The sequence below is a fragment of the Numenius arquata genome, chromosome 8 (genome assembly GCF_964106895.1).
Source record: "Numenius arquata chromosome 8, bNumArq3.hap1.1, whole genome shotgun sequence".
Lineage (NCBI taxonomy): Eukaryota > Metazoa > Chordata > Aves > Charadriiformes > Scolopacidae > Numenius > Numenius arquata.
This window is the reverse complement of record NC_133583.1, coordinates 32,447,562-32,467,489: the sequence shown is the minus strand read 5'-3', so window position 1 is coordinate 32,467,489 and position 19,928 is coordinate 32,447,562. Positions and strand designations below refer to the sequence as shown.

Genomic DNA, 19,928 nt, shown 5'->3' with positions numbered 1-19,928 from the left:
CCTCCTCCCAGCGCTCAGGAGCTTTCATCAACCTGCAAAGCTCTGCAGAGACAGGACACGGCCAGCTCTGCCCAGCCACAGCACCGGGACCTCCGTAGCTCCAGAGATGCAGGGGTCACACTGCCACGGGTGCAAAGCAGTGCTGGCTTGCAGCTCAGGTCCCCCAGGGAGTTGAGGTGTTCCTCCAGCAGCCTCCAAGCCAGCAGCGGTGATGGCACAGGGGGACCCAAACCACTCCACTGCCTGGCACCTCATCTCTGGCAACGTGTGCCTGCTCTCCAGGGTGGACTGGGCTTGTATTTGCCCACCCTCTGCCAGCAGCCAACCTGGTGCCACTCACCAATGCCACCTGGCAGAAAGGGACCACTGTATCCCAACATGGAACATGGGAAAGTGCAGTGTCCCCACCCAGCAAGTGTGGCTGGAGGGTCCTGGCCACTGAGACCGGGCTCTGCCATAGCACTGCCAGCGCTCCCTAAACACCCATCTGTGCCCAGAAAAGCCAGAAGGTGCCTTGAAAAGAGTAAAAGTTTTCCTCCTTTGTTTTTGCCAGCCTCTAAAGGTGATATTTTTCCAGCGCACATCCATCGCCGAGACCACCAGTCTTCCACCCCGAGCTGAGAGGGAAAGAGCTGGCTGTGACATGGGGTGCAAGGCGCTGGGGTGACCTGGGACAGGAGCCAACCTCACTACCACAGTAGGGTTACGATCAAAGCCCAACTCCACCACCAGCTCCGTGCTTGGCTCACCGGGTGTCACATGCCACCTCACAGCCGTTCCCCCTTCCCCAGGGAGGGCTGTGGGGGCGCGAGAGGTGGCTCCTTCCTCCTGCCACTTGTCACCCTGTTTATATTTAACAGCCGTCCCTCCTGCCCAGATATGACCCCTCTAGGAAAGTGTCTCCTGGTGCTCTCCCAGCGCCTATCAGCCTTGTGACACTGCTCTGAACCCAGGGCAGCCGGTCCCTCCCCACCTGGCCACCGACCAGGGACATCACGTCACACTCCCCTGAGCTGAAGGCAAACACTCGCTCCATTGCCCTTTCCAGGGAGGGAATTTCAGCGAGCCCAGCATGCACAGGGCACTGCCTGGGCCAAAGGGGGACAAGGTCGAGCAGGAGGCATGCACAGCCCCGGTCACCTCTGCACAAATGGAGTTTTTCGCACAAAATGCATCGATTCTCCCTGGGGAACCTCAGCAAGGATAAGGTGGGGAGAAATTCGCCCTGCAGTGGGCTCACCAACACAACCCTTTGGAGACAGAGCCATGCTCCGAGAAAGAATAGGAGAGTGATGCTGTGACTATCCAGTGGGGTTTTTACCCAAGGCTCTCCGGCCAGTGTTTACATCCCTCTGACATCTGTTTTCCATTAATACAAAAGCCACAGGGCAGAGCCACTCGCCGACCACAGCAATTAAGCAAGTGGCAAGGGCTGTTTGCCGATGGGTGCTGCCATCAGCCCTCGCTGAGTGCCAGAGCCAGGAAGGGGAGCGTGGCAGCATGAAATCACCAGCGAGCATTTTGAGACTAGCCCCAGCACCAGAGAGGAGGGAAGAAAAGCTCCGGTTCCCTCCCCTGACCGTCCTTCCGTCCCTCCTGCCTTCTTCCCACAGGAGTTGTGCCTTCCTCCGGATGCGGCTCCTCCCAGCCTTTCCGCCGTGCCAAGGGCCCACAGGGTCAAATATTCCCCCTGGAGCAAAAGGAGCTGCAAAGAGGCAGCAGCCGGCTGCCTGAGTGGGCTCAGCCATCCCCTGCCTACCCTGCACCCTTGCCCTGGGGACTGCCAACCTGCCCAGTCCTGGGTCAGGGGCAAGATTGGAATCTGGGGGTTTTGCCCTTGCCACAGAGGGGTGAGGGTGGCCCGTTGCCCCTGCCGTGTCGTCCATCCCCATAGGACTACGGCTGCTTATTGTTGTTGCACTCTGGCTCCTGTAAAACGCTGCCCCGGGCCAGTGCCGGGTGAAAAAAACATATAAATTCCTCCCGCCTTGAAAAATAGCAGCCACATTGCCATGGAGACATAACACTGCGCTGCTCCCGCAGCTCCCCTGCACCCGGCCACGCACGGCAGGGATGTTTGGTACCCCCAGCACCGCAACACAGCAGCAAACCAGCCTCCCACCCCAGCTCCCGGTTTGGTGCTTCCATCACCCCGTGCTCCCACCAACCCCAGAACGGCACAGGATGGAGGGAGCTGAGATGGGGAACCGCGTGTGCTGGCAAAGCCCACCTGCCTGTGCTGCTCGCTGCCAGGGTTTGCAGGAGTAAACCTGGGGAACTGAGAGGTACATGGCCAGCAGGGATTTCCTTGCCTCCTACTGCCAAAAGAGCCGCTTCCTCCCCGTCTTTTCTAGTGATGCTCCAGCCACACTCCGGCTGGGAACCCGACTCCATGAGGGATGGCATGGGGGGAGCCGCTGCTGCCTGACTGCCTGTGCCGTGCTGCCTGCATCCTTCTGTTTGCCTGGGGAGGGGAGCAGGGTACCACACATGCCAGCCCACCAGCCCCGGGACAAGGGCAGCAAGTTCCCATGGGACTCTCACAGACCAGACCTGGTCTGGTACTAGAGCTTTTGCTCTGCCCCCCACTCCGGACACGCTCCCTCCTTCCTGCCCTCACTCCCCTTTCCTGCCTTTCCCAGCTCACGCTCCAGATTTCCGAGCAAGTTGAGCCCTTCCTGCCCTTCACAGCAGGGCCGGCATGCCCCATCCACCCAGCCGGCCATCTACTTCTCCATTTCCTTCCCTGTTCTTCCTTCCCCACAGGTGTCTTCCCTGCCCCACACCTCCAGGTTCCCCTCCTGCTCCACCGGACCTGGGGCTGCAGGGATCTGCTGGCGGGGTGAAGCCCAGGGCTTGCCAAAGCAAACAGAGGCAGGAGGAGGAGGAGGAGGGTGGCTGAGGCCGGAGCAGGCAAAGGGCAGAGTCCACCATGGGCAACCCCAGCTCGCTGCTCCAGGGTGAGGAGCAGCTTTTTTAATGTTCCAGTGGGGGATGTCTCTGTGCAGCCTGGTAGGCAGCGGGTGTCAGAGGCGATGCCTTGGCTGAGCAGGGTCTGGGGATGCTCAGCAGCAGGCTGGGGGTCGAGCACCCTTTGCTGCTTTCCCCGTGTGGGTCCGGGGTGAGGGGCTGAGCTTCATGGAGTGCTGGAGGCCAAGGGAAAGTGTATCTGGGGCTCAAGTCTCCTGCAAGCAATTTATAGCGAGGTCTTTTCCTCCCGGTCTGCTCACTGCCAGGAAAAGCAGCAGGAAAATATTTCCCAGGGAATTGTTTTTGTTCCTTCCTCTGTGTCTGTACGCATGAAGCTCTCCTCCGCTTTGGACATGCCTCAACCTGTCCCGAGGCTCAGATTAATCCCCTGAACTACCAGGGACGACAGCTGAGGTCAGACGCTGTCAGCAGAGGCGAGGAGGAGGAGACCTTCCCCCTAGGAAACCACACACGTTCCCAACTACAGCAACGAGCCTGAACAACAGGCAGCCCTGCCTGCTTCTCCCAAGCAGGAGGGCACCCTGCAACGTGGCGGCACACCGGAGCATCCCGCACGGGAGGGAGAGCTCGCTGCTGGCGGTGCCTGAGCAACGTGGCAGAGCCTAAAGCCTGGCTTAAGGGAAAAGCTGGGCTAAGCCGGGGTAGCTGCAGGCAGCAAACGCATCTTCAGCCAGGCAGATCGCAGCCTGGCAGTGCCTCCAGCAGCGCAGCTGTGGAGGCCTGAAAACAGGTCAGGGGCACCCGGTACCTCCACTTCTCCACTGGTCTGGGAAAAGGTGGAGCTTTGCTGTCTTCCTTACCCATAGCTGCAGGAAAGGGGAAAAAGATGAACCGTCCCCCTCGCCTGCTCCAGAGAAGCAAGTCCAAGCCCCGCAGGCTGGGCTGGGCCAGAAGAGCCGATCACGGAGCAGCCGCCTGCGGGCAGGTCTCAGAACCCTGTTGCCTGCCCAGCAGGGAAGTGGGGATGAAGGGAAGGTGGGGAAATGGGGATGGAGGGAGAGCACATCCACCACAAAGCCAGTCCTTCAGTGTGCAAAGTGCTCAACACCACCTCAGAGTGACACAGACAAGCTCAGGAGAGCTCAGTTCCAGTAAATGATGCTCTATGGCCCCTGCCCAGGCAGTCTACCTTCCTCTCATCCTGCTTTTCCCTCTCCCTCGCGTGAGTGCTTGGGAAATACATGATGACTGACTATTTGCCTGCAACTCCAAGCCCTTCCCTCCCCCTCTCCCCAGGCTCCATCACCAATAAATCACCCTGCTGGGAAAGAGGGCCAGAGGAAACCAGAGGCACAAAACCTCAGAGCCTTTTTTCCCCCCCTGCTCTCCCAAGCAGTTCTGCATTTCATTACCGCGGCCAGGCCAGCCCTCGCCCAGCTGGGGAGAAGGAGGGGCGGGGGGGGCCCGAAGGGTTTGCATGTCAGGAACAGAAATCACAACCAGAAGAGCAGGAGAATGGAGTTGTTTGTGTTTGTCACCGCGTCTCGGCACTCGCCTGGCCCTGACCCTGCCTCCAGGACCTGTGCTGGCCTGGAATAGCTCTCCTCCGCTGGGGTCCCTCTGTGCCAACACCGCTCCAGGCACCTTCCAGCCAGCTTCTCCCCCCATCAGCCATCCCATCTCAGTGCTGACCCCTCTCTCTGCCCCGCTCCAGCCTCTCAAGGGTGCTTGGACACTCCTTGGAAGAAGCCCTGGGGTTTTCTGCAAGCCTTGCCAGTGGTCTCAGCCCTGCCAGCAAGCCTCGCTGCCTTCCCTCTCCCCCTGCTCAGCTGCCCCCAGGCTGAGAGCACCCTGCCCAAGCAAACACCCAGCCCAGGGAAAAGCCCCCGCTCCCCTGCAAGCACCCCCCAGCCCACCAAGGACCAGGGAGGAGGCTTCCTCCGCCCACCCTAAATATATATTGGCAGAGCATTGCCAGCAAGCACAGTACATTGGAGACAGATGCAAGCCCTGCAGCGGCATGAGGGCTGGGGGGGCTCCAGACGTGCCTCTACCCAGCCTCCTGAGCCATCATTAAGCAAGAAGTACGCTGCCACAGTACTTCTGCACCCCTCCCTCCTTCCCCCCAAAAGAGCCTGCCCTAGGGTTTAGCCCTTGGCAAAGCAATGCCCCCCAGGGCTGTTCCAGTGCCCCCCAGCTCCTCGCAGCTCTCCGGGCGGGGAGAGGCCCTAGCAGGCACGCAGCCCTGCCTCCCTCCTCCCACCTCCCTCCCAGCAGCTCGCCGGATTCCTGAGCGCTGACACAGGATGCTGCAGCAATGAGTGTGCAGCGCCTTCCTCCCCTTCCCCTGCCCCAGGAGAGGAGGGACGGGTGGGTAAAGCCAGGTTGCATCAGGCCAGGAGAGAACAAGGGCATCCGGAGTGAAATCCGGAGCCTCCTGCGAGCCCCTTCCCCTCACTGCCCCATCGCCTGCCAGCCCCACAGGCTTCCTCCGGCCCCTGGCTGGCACCTGTCCCAGGCCAGTCGTATGTCCATCCCTTTAAAGGATGAGATGATTCACACCATTAACACTCCCTTATTGGCAAGAGCCGGTTTTAAATCACTCCCTCTCTCCAGAAGGTATCCCTGATGAGAGCCGCAGCTCATCTGCCCGGAGCAGCAACTGATGATCGCTCCTTGCTGATTACAGCAGGAGAAAAGTGAAAGCCTGTCGCTCACCGTCCATCCTCCCCGAGCACCCTACTGCGCTCCCGCCTCCCTCCACCCACATCTATCCCACCCTCTGGCTGCACTAAGGGATTTTCCCAGCACCTCTCCTCTCCCAGGGGACCTAATCTGAGCTGGGGGAAAGGAGGCTGGGTGTTGGAGCAGCCCGAGCGAACGCTTCCAACAGCTTGTTGCTATTATGGGAAGGTGAGGATCCTGCCATCTTGCCATTAAGTCATATCCTCCTCGACCCCATGAGGTAGTTTCCATAGGAGTCACCCTCTCTTCCAAGTGATGGAAGTTTTTATTTTTATCTGGCTTATTTATGCACTTCTCTTCCCTCCGTCAGCATTGGCCTGGGCAGCAGGTTTGGGTCATGAGCCTCTCCTTGAGCTTATTCCCCCTTCCTGGCTCAGCCGTTGTCCCCCCCCCGTCACTCTCACCTCTGCAGCAATCAAAAGGCAGGGCCACGAGCAGAAGGAAAAGTCCAGGGATGGAGGCAGCACAGCGGAACAGATGAATTAAGGAAAACAGACCCCGTTTAGGTAAAAGTCATTACAGGAATAAATAAAAAAAAAAAGACACTGGAGGAGGAAAAAACCAAAACAAAGAGCAGAAAAATTTATTCCAAAAGTAACACAGCATCATCATTATGGTTTTTTTTTTTTTTATTTGAGACTCATTTTCCAGTGGAGGTACAGACCCCTCTGTAACGAGCCAAAGCTCACTGGCAGATATCTTGTCTCGGTTATTTTTTCCAGCCCCCTCAGCAGCAGCAGCCGGCGGCTCCCCAGGCACACACACGTCCCAGGGAGGAGAACCCCACACACTATAAGAACACAGCCATGGGGACAAGCGAAGCACAAGTTGGCGCAGCAGAGACGGCTCCGGCAGCCGAAGGAGCTGGAGCGGGTCTTTCAGGGACACAGCACCGTGGTTATCCACCAGTAAGCGAGAACTTTCTCACCTCAGAGAGGCCACACCAGCCGGAGGGAGCTGTGTTGGCATCTCTGGGTAGTCTCTGCTTTATTTTCAGAAGCCAACACCAACTAAGCTGTTGCACAACTCCTCTCTGGAAGATAGAATAGATATGAGCACTGCTGGTGATCCGTGCCAAGGGGAGGTTGGGTCTTGTCTGCACAGGGACAATGGGGCCACACAAACTAATTGGACCAGATGCTCTTCCAGCAGTTGGGTGCCCAGAAAACCTTTAGATGCATCAAGCTGCTCCTGATCAACTCCCTAATGGCCAAGAGCAGGAGTGTCCCCATTCCATTTCCACACTCAGCCTGACTGTAAACCCTGGGCAAAACCATCTACTTCCACGGAGATGCTGTTGGTGGACAAGGAGAAGGACTGAAACCTGCTCCCCCCAGCCTCGGGAAGGAAACTGTAGTTTTACGGGAGCACAAGGAGGCCATTTCTATCCCCCAGTTCAGCTTCTGACCCATGAGAGCAACCTGTGCCCTCAAAGCAGGGCATTCTGCAAGGGAGCAGGAGAGCTGGAAGAGAAAGTCTTCTGCGGTCACCTTCCTCCTTACACTGCTCTCCTCTTACTGGAAAGGCCCCAAGGTGACTGTGTCTCCCATCCGACAGCCACGCTGTTGGACTGCAGGGTCGTCCTGGAGAGCACTTGTAGAAGTAAAGCAGGAACAGCACCTACCTGTCACCTCCCAAAGGTCATCAAATGGAAAGAAACGTCTCATCACAACAGTTTTCTTAATGCTGCCTACCAGACTAAAATTGTATGTCATCATTCAGTGCAATTATCAAGAAAATTAAGATGGTAGGACTTTCGCTTTTACCTAAGAATAGGGAGTTACTAACTTGTATGCAAACTAGCAGAGCTCCCTCTAAGCTGTCTCTGACCAGACAGCTTCTCCTCCAACCCAAGTCCTCCCCTCATTGTCTTCCTAGTGCTTCGGGGGGGGCAAAGCCTGACACCTCCAGTTCTCGCAGAAACAAGGTGTAAAAACCCCAGCCTCCCCCCCGTAAGGGACAGCACAGCTTCCCAACGCGGGGCACATTTCAGCCACACCAGAGAAAGCAGAAAGCTTCACGTTGGTCATCGGTCATCTCCCCCACCGCTTCCCAGCTCTCCCACCCGAGCCCCTGAGGTTCGGCCAGATACCCCGGGCTGCGTTTCACAGCACACAAACATCTCCCTTGACTCGCCAAAGATGCAAATCCTTCATTAATTCAGAGCAGAGAAGCCTCTAGTGAATCTCCCAGCAAGAAGCAAGGGAAACAAAAAAAAAAAAAAAAAAAAACACACCAACAAAAAACCAACCCACAATTCTGTCTAATTACAATGCCTCAGGGCACTCCACAGTTGCTGTGAAGCAGAGGCCAAACTTTTCTCCCCACCCCTTAGAGCAGGAACTTTAACCCAGTTAGAGTTGTACTGATAATGTTAAAAAAAAAAAAAAAAAAGAGCCCTGATACTCATCATTTTAACTATTCTGCCAGTAACAGCAAAGAGGAGGCAATGAAAAACATCTCTGGCAGAGCAGCAGCTGGCCGTGAGCACCCCGCATCCGCAAAGGATCCATGGATCCACTCGCACGCCCCCAGCCCGGACCTTTGAGCAGGCGAAGCCAGAGGCCAGCCCTCAGCCCAGGCGTGCCACAGGGCCAGGGCTGCTCGCAGCTGCTCTTCTGGGATTTAGCAACCAACTTTCCACCCACAGACAGAGTGACTCTGCACATTAGGGACTTTCTGAGCAAGACCTCAAATGCCACGGCAGCTCCGGCCCCAGGAACAAGTTGCAGCCGGAGCACCTGGAAGGTCCTGGGAGAGACTCCAGTCGCCCTGACAGAAGTTCCCTTTCTTCCCGGCTGCCAGAGGAGCTGGACTCCAACCCACCCCAAGCCTCTGGCGAGGCAGGGTGGATCCAGCCACAGACATGCAGCAACCACACCCTGGCTGCTGCCTGCCCGGCTCCCCACAGCCCTCCTCCTCCTTTCCCCGAGCCAAGCAGGGGCACAGAGACTAGGCTTATACAGCTGAAAATATTTAATACGTGTTGTACACGTAGAATTACATTTTATACAAAACAAGATACATCACTGAAGGAGAAAACTGTACAAAAAAATCCCTACAGGCTCCCCAAGCCTTTATACAACAAAGACCGGGAGTTACCAAGCCTAACGAACAGGCTCAAGGACTTTCCGTCTGAGCATCTGTAAACTTCGTTTCTCTCAATAAACACTTTTTAAAAGCACCATGTAGTAGTTCTGACCTAAACCTTTCCAAAATAGAGACTTTATTTAATAAACTTAATACTTTCCAAGCTTAAAATATTACCCGGGTAATACACCCGGTGTAACACCCCCGGTGTCGGCAGCAGCTGGGGAGCCTCCCCCAGGCGCCGGGGAGGGCGGCGGCCAGCCCGGGAAGGGGAATTCCGGGAGGGCCGGGCCGGGGGCGCTCCCAGGGCGGGTGCTGGCAGACGGGACCCGGGGTGCCGGCGGCGGGCGAGGAAGGGGGAAGTGCTGCTGCCCCGCGGTCCTTCCCGTGCAGCGAGGCAGGGCGCCGGGACTCGCCGGCGCCGGAGCCCCGCGGCGCTGCCCGCACAGTCCGCTGCGGCAGGCGCCCTCCGGGGGTGCGGGAGGAGGAAAGAGGAGGGGAGGGGTAACCTATCTGTCCGGCTGCCCGCCTGTTTGCCGGCCCCCCCCCCCCTCCCCACGGCGGAGGGCGAGTCTCTACGGCCGGCGCGTCAGAAGGCCACGATGGCCGTGCTCCAGGGGTTGAGGGTCCGCAGCACAGGCTCGTCGCAGCAGATCTGTCCCGGCTCGGCCGCCGCCTCGGCGGACGTCGGCGTCGTCTCGCTGCCGTCAAGGGGCGCCCGCCGCCGGCCCTTAGGCTCCTTGCTGAGCAGTCCGGAGAAACTGGAGCCGAAGATGCTGATGAGGCTGGCCACGTTGCCCGTATCCATGTCCTCCTGCTCGCCCGGCGGCGGCGGTGGGTCCTCCACCTCGCGGCGGGGCTTCTTCACCGGGGACCCCGCCTGGCCCCGCTCGCCGGCGCTCCGCTTCCGGGGACAGTGGGGGGGCGGAGGCGCCGCGGCCCCCGCGGTGGCGCAGTCTGCCGGGTTCGCCTCGCCGCCCGCCGCCGCGCAGCAGCGGCTACAGCCGCAGCAACAGCGCCGCGATCGGGGGCCCTCGCAGTCCGCACCGGGCAGCCGCGGGCCGCCCCTAGCCGCCTCGTCCTGCGGGGGCGGCGGCGGCTCGCCGGCAGCCCAGACGGTGGTGCAGGGCGGCGGCTCCTCCTCGGGGGGCCCGCAAGCGGCGGGGGGCGGCTCGGGCGGGCAGCCCGGCTCGCTCAGGTAGACCTGCCGGGCGCTGCGCAGCACCAGCGACACCAGGAGGTTCTTGTGGAGCTTGAGTCCGCCGCGCTGGCCCCGGGCGCTGTAGATCTTGCCCAGCGAGATACTGACGATACGGTGCGCCTCCAGCTTGAACTCCATGGGGGGCGAAGTGGGGGGCGCCGGGAGGTGTGGAGCCGTGCTGAGCCGCGCCTGCCGCCTCCGCCAGCAACCCAGTCCCGAACACCGCTCCTTCGCGCCGCCGACTGAGGCGAGCCCACGCGCCCGGCCGCTTTTTATACTCCCCCCGCCCTGGCCAATCAGGGCGCCTCGCCGGCCGCTCCAACCGCCGGCTGGCCCCCGCGCGCCCGCGCCGGCCAATGGCGAGGTAGGGGAGCGAGTTCGAAAGCTCGCCCCGCGGAGAGGGCTCTTAAAGGGGCAATGCCAAAGGTCGGCTGCTGGTGGGCCCCGCCGGCAGAGGGACAGCACCCGGGGGGCTCTGCAGCACCGTTGGCTGGATCAGACCGACGGGCAGAAGTGAAATTTTGGCCAAAACAATTGAATTGTTTCGGGGGGGGGGGGGGAAATACAAAAAACCCAACCCAAACCAAGAGCAACCCTTGTTTTGTGTAGGTTTTCCTCAATTTCAACACCGGTCTCTGCCACCTTGTCGTGTTAGGGAAGGAACTGGTGTTGGCTAGAGGGGGAGGTACACCCTGGAGTACTTCAAAGGAAACCTGCCCCCATGTCACGCATCCCTGGCCAGCTGCCAGGTGGGGATCTGCCCTGGGGGTCCGGGAGCTCAAAAGAAGCCCAGGACAAAAGGGGAAGATACACACCACGGGGGTAGGAAGGGCTACAAGAGAGGGTGGGGGAGGACAACAGGCCACCAGCATGGCCAGCAATGATGGGGAACGCGGCAGCACTTTCGTTTGGGAACTGAAAACCTCAGTCTGCCGTAGCTGTGAGACCCGGTGGCAGGGCCAGCCTGGTGTCTAGGGGCTGCAGGGACAACCTGCCACCTCCAGCCGTAGGTCTAGAAACCAGGGAAGCCTCCAAGAAAGCTCCACACGAGTCCTGCTCTGGGCAAACTGGGGGGTCTTTGGGGGCTTGGAGCTGGGACCCTCCTTCTTCCACCCTCTGCAAAGAGGCAAGAAGTGAAAGGGCCCAAAATTAAGGAAGTTCAACATGCTGTGACAGAGTATCATTTCCCTTCCAGCTGACACACAATAACTTGCTTCTGGGCCTTTTTCTCCAAGGGATTCATCCACAGACCTCCCAAAAGGAGAGCTGCAGCCTGTCGTGATGCTGTATTGGCAGGAACTGCCACTACGTCCTGGCCTGCTGGAAGGACAAGGGGGTGGCTGGTCACAGCGGTAACAAAAAAAGAGGTGAAGATTCAGCCACATCAAGACATAGTTGACACAGCAGGAGCCTTCCCCACACACACACACAAAAAACCACCCTACACTCAAGACCAAATTGCATGTTTTCCTCCCGTTTGAGTGCAGGTGGAAAAACCTCAAACGCCACTCTCTGGATGTCGGACACAACATCATGTCAACCTGGGGGCTGACATCTCAAAACGTCCACCTCCTCTTGCACAAACCTGCCATGCTCCATCTTAGACGACTAGACCTTCAGCTGCACAGCCACAACACCAGCCGAAACAGCCGGTCCCGGCTTTGCCCCTGTCCGCTCCAGGGCGAGCCTCTCCCGGCTGCCAAGAGTGGGGCTGTCCTCCCCCCACGCCCAGCGTGGGAGGCCAGAGGGACGCGAGACCCAGCGGTGGGAACCGAGGGTTTCCAGACCCGCCGAACCTGCTCCCCGTGTGCCTCAGAGGGCCGGTAACACCCTGGCCTAAGCCCTCGGGTCAGCCTAACCAGCCGGGGCAGGTCTGGGCTGGGATGTTTGGGACTGCAGTCACACCTCCTGGCCCGCAGCCGGCATGTCTGCCCGCCACCGGTGCCCCCTCCACGGCACGACCATCGGCTGCACCCCCTGCAAAACGGCTTGTGCGTCACCCGGCGCGTTGCTCTGGGACTGCTGTTTGCAGGATCCAGGCACCTGCATCCTCAGCAGAGGTGACCCCGGTTAGAAGGATAAAGCCGGGTTTGGTACATGTCTAGCCGGGTACATTCCCGACTCAGATGTGGACAAAGAGCCATGGTGCAAAACCACCTCACTGGCTGGCAAAGTCGAATGCAGGTGGAGGAGACACAGCGCAAGAGCTCTGCTGAGTAAAGATGCCTGGATGCGGGTGGACCGACCTGTTCTGCCACTCACCACCTCACCCCGATGGCACGAGGCACCATTTCTCTCCGGTCACCGTGTTTTGGCTACCTACCCTGCCCAGGGCTGGCAGTCTCGCCCCTCCCCCTGGCCAAGGATAAGCACGATGGGGACGGGTACCGAGTGTTCCCCCATCCCTATTAGCGCTCAGAGAGGGGACTTTGAAAGGACTTTACTATCAGGAGACAGACCTAGTAACCGCTACCGCCAGTTTCACCCACCAACACCGTGCCCCGCTGTCAGGCACAACCGTCGGCACGCGTTATTCCCAGGGCACCAAATCCCAGCCTGGGCACCTGCCCTGCCCTTCCTGCTCTTTGCAAAGTGGTGGGGCGGTGGTTTGCTTTCCCCGGGGGGAAGAGGAGGGGATGCCGCGCAGGAGGAGAAGACCCTCAGCGGCGCAAGGCAGCCCGTTTAAGCCAGTCAGTATTTTGGTGGCAGCCCTGCCTTTCCCTCCCAGGCTGATGTCATGCTTTAGTAAGTTTGAGGCAGAGTCACATGGCAGCTTCTGAGGTCAGCGCCTGGGGTGGCTTTGTTGTCTGCCTGCCTGCCTGCCTGCCCGCCCTGGCCTCCTGCCTGCACCCAGAGCCAGGCGACCCTGCTGGGGTTCCCCTCCGAGCAGGCCATCTCCATCATACCCAAGGCTGGGCATCTCCATCATACCCAGGGCTGGGCACAGCGTGGGAGACGTCGCCTTGGTGGGGCCGGCATCGCGGACAGTCGGAGGCGCCTCCTGTCCACCCCTCTGCCCACAGAAAGGGTATTGCCATCCCATCCCCTGGGGGGGTCACGGGGGGATACAGCAGAAGGAGGCGGAGGAAAGGGTGCGACGGGTCACTCTAATCTCTGCATGTGATCTAACCGGGCTGGAAGGGGTTTGATGAACAATTAACAATCCTCCCGGCTCAGCTGCTGTTTCCCGAAATAGCTTTGGCAGGAGGAGGAGGAGGAGGAGGAGAAGGGCGGGAGGGCGGATGGACGGATGGACGGGCTGGCAGACAAAGGTGGCCTCTCCGCCAGCAAGCAGCAGCCGGCGGCGCGGCCAGCAAGCCGGCGGAGGAGGCAGCCCCGGAGGTCGAGCAGCGGGGAGCCCACGGCCCCACCTGGAAAGGAAAACAATGCGAGATAAAAGCAGCTCGGGGCAGGAAGCAGCTTGTGGTACAAATAATAATTGCAGAGGGCTGCGCACACCACTGGGTTTTTCGGAGGCATTTAAATCCGCCTTCGACGGCGGGCAAAGGAGATCGGCGCCGGGAAGCTCGTTGGGAATTCGTGCCACTGCATCTTGGCCGGGAGAGGTGTGGGCTGTGTGCCGGCTGCCTGCATCCCCAGCTACGGGAGGAAAAACCCTGGCTGGGGTCCTGCCGTCCCCCCCCAGACGGCGCTGTGGCTGGGGGCCATACCGGCACAGCCATCTGGTGCGCAGCACAGCCGCCCCGACCTGCGGTGGTGTGGATGAGGATGTGGTTAGCAAGATCCTGTTTCGACAGCGGTGCCTGTCCCCGTCCCCCACCCCCCACCTCCAGCCCCTCGCTGTCACCAAATGTGCAGCCCAGGCCCCAGGGGGAAGCCAGCTGCGGCAAAGAGGTGGAAAACCCTCTGGGTAGGACAGACGGTGAAATTAGGGTCTCCTTACAGAGAGGCTGAAGCCATCCATCACTTCTCTTGGCTGCCCCAGCACCACTGCAGTACATCATCCCTTCTCCCTACGATTAGGATCAGGATTCATGAGTTAGACTGGAAGAAGATGGGAATGAAACAGCCAGACCCCATAAGAATGAAAAGCCTTCACCCCAACAGCTGCTTGCAGCGAAACCAGACAGCCCCAGGACAGACAGAGCCCCGTGGAGATCCAGGCACATCCCCAGAAATTGCTGATGGAAGCGAAATGGGACAGGGAAGAACATTTCCAAATGTGGATTCATGCGCAGGACCAGCCCAAGTTCATTTCTAGATGGGAATAACCCACATCTGAATTGTGAGGGACCCAAGCAGGGCTCAGGAGAAGGAGGCTTGTTTGGGGCTGTGTTTTGGGTTTTTTCCTTCATAAAAATCGATGATTTGCATGGATGCGGTCTGGACTTGGTGCAATCAGGTATCAGTAAATAATCCCCCAGGGTTCCCAACTGCTCTGGTTTATCCATGCTTGGAGATAAGGTCAGGAGCGCTGGGAAACATCCCAAAACACAGCCAAGAGTGCTAACCTCTAATCGCTGCCGAATTAAAACCAAACACTACAAGCGCAAGTGAAACAAATACAAACAAATCAATACAAACCCAAACCCAAAGGAGAGGAAGCAGCTCCCTCAGCTTCTGAGGGCTCTCAGACACCCGCCCCTGAAACCACAGCAGGGTGTGAGCCTGGGGCACAGCCGCGTACTAGAAAGCAAAGGGGTTTTCCAGGGTTAAAAACCCCACTCCTGTTGGCAGATGATAGTGTAGATACCCCAGGCAGGCAGGACTCCCTCCTACATGTCTGTCTTTTTTTTTTTTTTTCCTTTCCACCGGTGACCTGGGATTCCCCCTTTTCCCCCTGCACAAATGATTTAAAATTTCCCTTCCTTTACTCTGAGCCACTGGCTTGGGATTTCCCTCCCCTCCCCTGGAGACCTGTGACCCGGACCCCCTGCCCGCCAGAAATCCTGCTACTCCTCCAGCAGCCTCTCCAAGCACAAAAGCGGAGGGAGGGGAAAAAAATCCCACTCCCAGCTATCAGCTTCTTCAGGCAACCATTTCCCTTGGAAAAATGTGGCCCCACATCTTTCAACATTTTATGGAACTGGCTTGAATTTCCTGGGGAAAAAACGCATTTATTTGTCTGGGGTTTCCTATCAGACAACCCTTCTATTGTAGTCCACCTTCCTGTAATTTTTTTTCCCTCTCTGATACGCCTGCAGTGAGTCCTGTGCCGTTTCCACAGAAGCGCGGAGGCTCGTGGTCCGAGAGCTCTTGCTATCCCAGTTACGCAGACAGAGGCTGCCTTGTGTCCAGGGGGAGAAAAGCAGGACAGCCCTGGGACGTAGGCTGGCAGATGACCCTCCAGCTGCCCAGCAAAGCCCGTGCTTTTCACTGGAGCGATTTTCTCCCCAGCCACGAGGGATGCCCTTACTCTTTGCTAAACAACAAGGCAGCCTCGGTGACGGTTAAACATCTCAAATTAATTGTGCAAACTCCACATGGAGTCAGCCGAAGTCACAGTTCAGCAAACCGCAGGGTAGACCGCCTGCCCAAAGGAGTCTCAGCCTAATTACATTTTTTTTTTCTCTCTCCCTGTATCTCAATGTCACCTTCCTTTTAGCCAGTGGGCAAATGACGACTGCATCCCTCTGCACATCCCAGAGCGCAGATGTGTCCTCTTTGCGACTCCTTCCTGCTTAGGCATGATGGGGAGACTGCACAATGACGCTCCAGAGCCATGGAGCCATTATTCTAGGAGAGGCTGCTGCTCCACTCCCTGCTAGTAAAAGTGGGGACCAGGGTCCTTGGGACCTGCCAGCAAATCACACCACACACAGTGATTATTAAAAGTCCAAAGACATGCCAGGAGGCAGACTTGAGTCCTCAGAGTAGCAACCACGACAAGAGCGGTAAGGGCAGAGCAGATCCTCTCAGTGTCGAATCCCTCCTCCCACCGTCAAGGGAAACTGCAAAATAAAACATCTGTGCCTGCCAGCAGGCGTTGGCTCTCCCTGCTCCTTCTGATCTGTGCCCCTTTCCTCTTGTGGGGACCTTCCTTTGGCCACCTTGTCCTTCGCATGGTTGGTGGGGCTGGCTACATGATGGAGCCCAGAGCCCTGGCGAGGTTGACCATGGACACGGGGATAACGGGGAACGGTTACATGGTAAGGCTGTCAGGAAAAGTTCCTTGTGATTTCACCCACTTAAAAAAGTAAGGAGGACTCCGGCAGTCCAGCACCTTGCTGCTCATATAATTTAACCTCTTTTTCGGTGCAGGTAAGCTCTCAGCACCCCTGACATCCCGTGGCGGGCAGTCCCAGAGGTTCACCCTCCAGAAAGTAACGCTGCCTTTGCTCAATTTCATTCCCCGTTTCTATTAAACAACCAATTGCTCATGTACTACGAAGAGGAAAATTCACTTTCTCCAAAACAACCCTTATTCTCAACAGTCATCCCACACCCTACCACGAATTATGACCTTGCATTTGCTCGTTTCTTGTCATGGTTTAACTCCAGCCAGCAACTAAGCATGCAGCTGCTCTCTCACTCACCCCCAATGGGATGGGGGAGAGAATCCAAAGAGTAAAAAGGAGAAAACTCGTGGGTTGAGATAAAGACAGTTTAATAGGTAAAGCAAAAGCTGCTCACACAAGCAAAGCAAAACAAGGAATTCATTCACTGCTCCCCATTGGCAGGCAGGTGTTCAGCCATCTCCAGGAAAGCAGGGCTCCATCACCACTGCGCTTCACTTGGTTTCATCAAAATTCATTCTTTGTTAATCTCCCAACTTCTTGTGCATCCCCGAGCCTGCTCGCTGGTGGGGTGGTGTGAGAAGCAGAAAAGGCCTTGAAGCTGTGTAAGCACTGTTCAGCAATAACCAAAACACCCCTGTACTATCAACACTCTTTCCAGCACAAATCCAAAACACAGCCTCATGCTAGCTCCTATGAAGAAAATTAACTCTATCCCAGCCAGAACCAGCACAATTCCATAACACCGCATTTTTACCTTTTTTGACCAGTTGCCCAGTCAGGGATTGCAGTCTGTGCTGCAGAGAGACCCAACCGAGCGTACAGCTATGGCATGAAACCAGCTTTGACTGGACAACAGAGAGCCCTCAAGCAACAGCAATGGAAGAAAAGCCATGACCGCAGGAAAAAATTCAGTCGGGCTTTACTCCTCCCCAGACAACTGCAAGCCCAAGGAAAGCCGCTCCATCGGCTCGAGCACATGGGACCAGGAAAATCCAGCATCTGAGCGTTCTTCTTGACAAGGAGCAGTCACCTCGTGGCACCTTTTTCTTTTAACACCTCAGAGTCGCCAAAGTCAGGGGATCACATCATCACGTGGTTCAGGCCTCCTGCCATCTGGCCCCTTTGCCCTTTACAGTGAAGTCGCAACAGATTTGTAAAAATGAGGCTCAGGAAACCCAGTTACAAATGCAGAGGGGCCATGAGTGGGTAGGTTTTGATGGAAACCCTCCTGCCCACCACAACACTGAATATTTAGCTGCAGACTGACTTGTTTTGTATCAAGTTTTCACTGCCTCAATCCTCCTCTTACAACCACCACTGAAAATCTTCAACACCTTTTACTAAAAATGCAAACAAGGAGGAAAAACGCCAAAGTATTTGAAGCCCATTTGCTATATCACTTCTTCCTTTAGCTGTAAAACTTTTTCGGGGGGGGGGAGGGGGAAATCCCCTATATTTTTACAAATCCAAATTGAAACCAATCCAGCTTTCCCCCCAGAGGAAAACCCATCTCCCTCCACACTGAATGCATATTCTTTGCAGCAGGCTAGTAGAGGATCACACACACACCCCTATGCGTGTACACACATGCCACAAAAATTTTCCTGATAAAAAGTTTCAGTGAGCCCAGCTCTTTCCTGCAGACAGTTAGGATTTTGACGAGTTGGCACTTTTCAGCCCAGAAGTGTTTAATCAGATCTTTCCTGACCAGTTCTGCAGCTGTGTGCCGTACATCCAGCACTCCTCTCCTAGGGAAGAATCAGTTAGCCAAGCATGCCGAAAAGCTACCAAAACACTTCCCGCTGCTTCCAGACAAAAAATCAGAGCTTCTCACAAGAAAAAGCAAAACCGGCACCATTCTAAAAAAAAAATAAAAAAATAGCGGCATGGTTTGAGTGCTTTTCATGTGAAAATCTAAATCATTTACTACATTGTGTAATTTAATTTCCAGCATCAAAGAAAAGGCTACCTTTTTTCTTCCTGGAAAGTTTGCAACTTCCCTACGTTTTTGTAGTGCTTCCTTATTTTCAGCCCTCAACAGCTCTGCGAAGCTTTCCACTTTTTCACAAATGTGTAGAAAAACCCATTTTCAATTAAGTGAATAAAATATTCACATAATTTATTAAAGGATTTCTGAAATTCCTAGCTAATAATTCGCAGAGGCTATGGGAGCTTTTCCCTTTTTCATTCCCAGTGCGGTGAAGGCTTCAGGGGATGCTTTGCAAGAATGAGCCAAACTCCACAGCCTTGATGCGCCGAAAGCAGAGCACTGCAAATTGTCCAACAGAGTTTCATGAGCGTTTCAACAAATCTAACCCTGGTAACCTTTAGCACACTGATAAACTTCAGTACACCACATCTTTGAGCACCTTAACTGCTACAACCAAATCCCTCAGAGGCTCTGAACACATAACAAGACTACAACATTCGCCAAGCTGCTTCAGAGGAGTGTCCCTGCATTCTGTGTCCTACACTTCGTGGAACAACCTGCCACCTCCAAGCCCATTTGTGATACACAAGTCGTTAAGGTACAGCACATCAGGAACTGCTGTCCCTGCAGAGTCCAGCAGCACCTGAAGGAGACCCTGTGTGGGTAATACCAGGTAAATACCAGGACTCTGCTGGGACGCTGTTGGCAGGAGGAAAACAGAACTGCCAAGCAGCTCCAGCCCAACCCAAGCTCTCCTTCCCCTGCTTGGAAATGCACTGATTTTCCTCCTCTATCCCAGCAGGAAGCCCAAACCTGACTCAGCAAGAGACAACGGCTGCACCACAGCGTGGGGAACAGCAGCAGTGAGGATAACTTTTGGAAGTACAAGGTCTTTGATGGACTGGGACAGACAAATTGGCCCAGTGACCACTTGGGACTCTGTTTTTTCCTGGGGAGAACACCCCGCATTCAGCACAGCGCATTTGGCAGGGACCCCCTGAAACCTGCTGGCGTGGGAAACAAGCCATCCAAAGGTGCAGCAAGGAAGGGCCAGCAAACACAAGCCCTAAAGGTGCCACCTGTTGCACCACACCTTGCAAGCCACGGCTTCCCAGGTGTGGGGCTGGCCAGAGCAGGAGGCAGCTTTCTTCCCCCACAAACTGTAGAAACCGGTTTTACATGTGTCACAGCCTTCCCACCCCACACTCATGAGTAAAGCTGCTGGGATTGCAAAAGCGAGGTATCCAGTTCACATGCTGAGGAGGCATCTCTGCAAACGGGTTCCCTCAGTGAACCAGCACTGCCTTTGCTGGGGATGCTGGACTGCAGCCACATTCAGAAAGCGCAGGCAGGGACATGCACTTCGGTCAAGAGAGCAAAGATTTAAGGGATTACTCCGGGCCAAGCCTCTACAAAATCAACCACTGTGCCTGCCTGTCCCATGGGAGTAACGCAGGGACATCCCCCATGCAGAGTGCTGCATGAAGGGAGTTCAGCCACATGCATATAGGAACATCCCCTAGCACTGCACAGGCACCATTCCACTCCTGTCAGCTTTTCTAGGCCCAAAGCTATCTGTGCCTGCAGCTGAGAGAGGCTACAAAGGAGCCCACAGATTTAAGAGGAGGGAGGGCATAGGGGGTCCTCACCCTGGAGTGGCCAAAAGCCAAGAGGGAAAGGGCTGTTCTCGCCCCACAGAAGGAAGGAGGAAGGAAGCGGTGCCTGTTCATTCCCGGGGCAGGAAGGGTAGCAGGAACAGAGGAGACTGCCTGTCGCTCTCCCCCTCTTCCTTCCCCACCAGGCAAGAACACTGCCTAGCAGGGACAATGGC

The 19,928-nt window shown here is 56.6% G+C and overlaps 1 protein-coding gene across 1 annotated transcript; it reads right to left on the bottom strand.

The window, feature by feature from the left end:
• Nucleotides 1-9,355: 9,355 nt before the first annotated feature.
• On the bottom strand, nucleotides 9,356-10,108 carry IER5 (immediate early response 5). Its single transcript, XM_074152563.1, has one exon. It carries the CDS (start codon nucleotides 10,103-10,105, stop codon nucleotides 9,356-9,358), a length of 750 nt encoding a protein of 249 aa, XP_074008664.1. The 5' UTR covers nucleotides 10,106-10,108.
• Between the last annotated feature and the right edge of the window lie 9,820 nt (nucleotides 10,109-19,928).

Bases quoted from the DNA above. Each gene is read 5' to 3' on its own strand.
- IER5 (XM_074152563.1), bottom strand. From the start codon at position 10,105: ATGGAGTTCAAGCTGGAGGCGCACCGTATCGTCAGTATCTCGCTGGGC.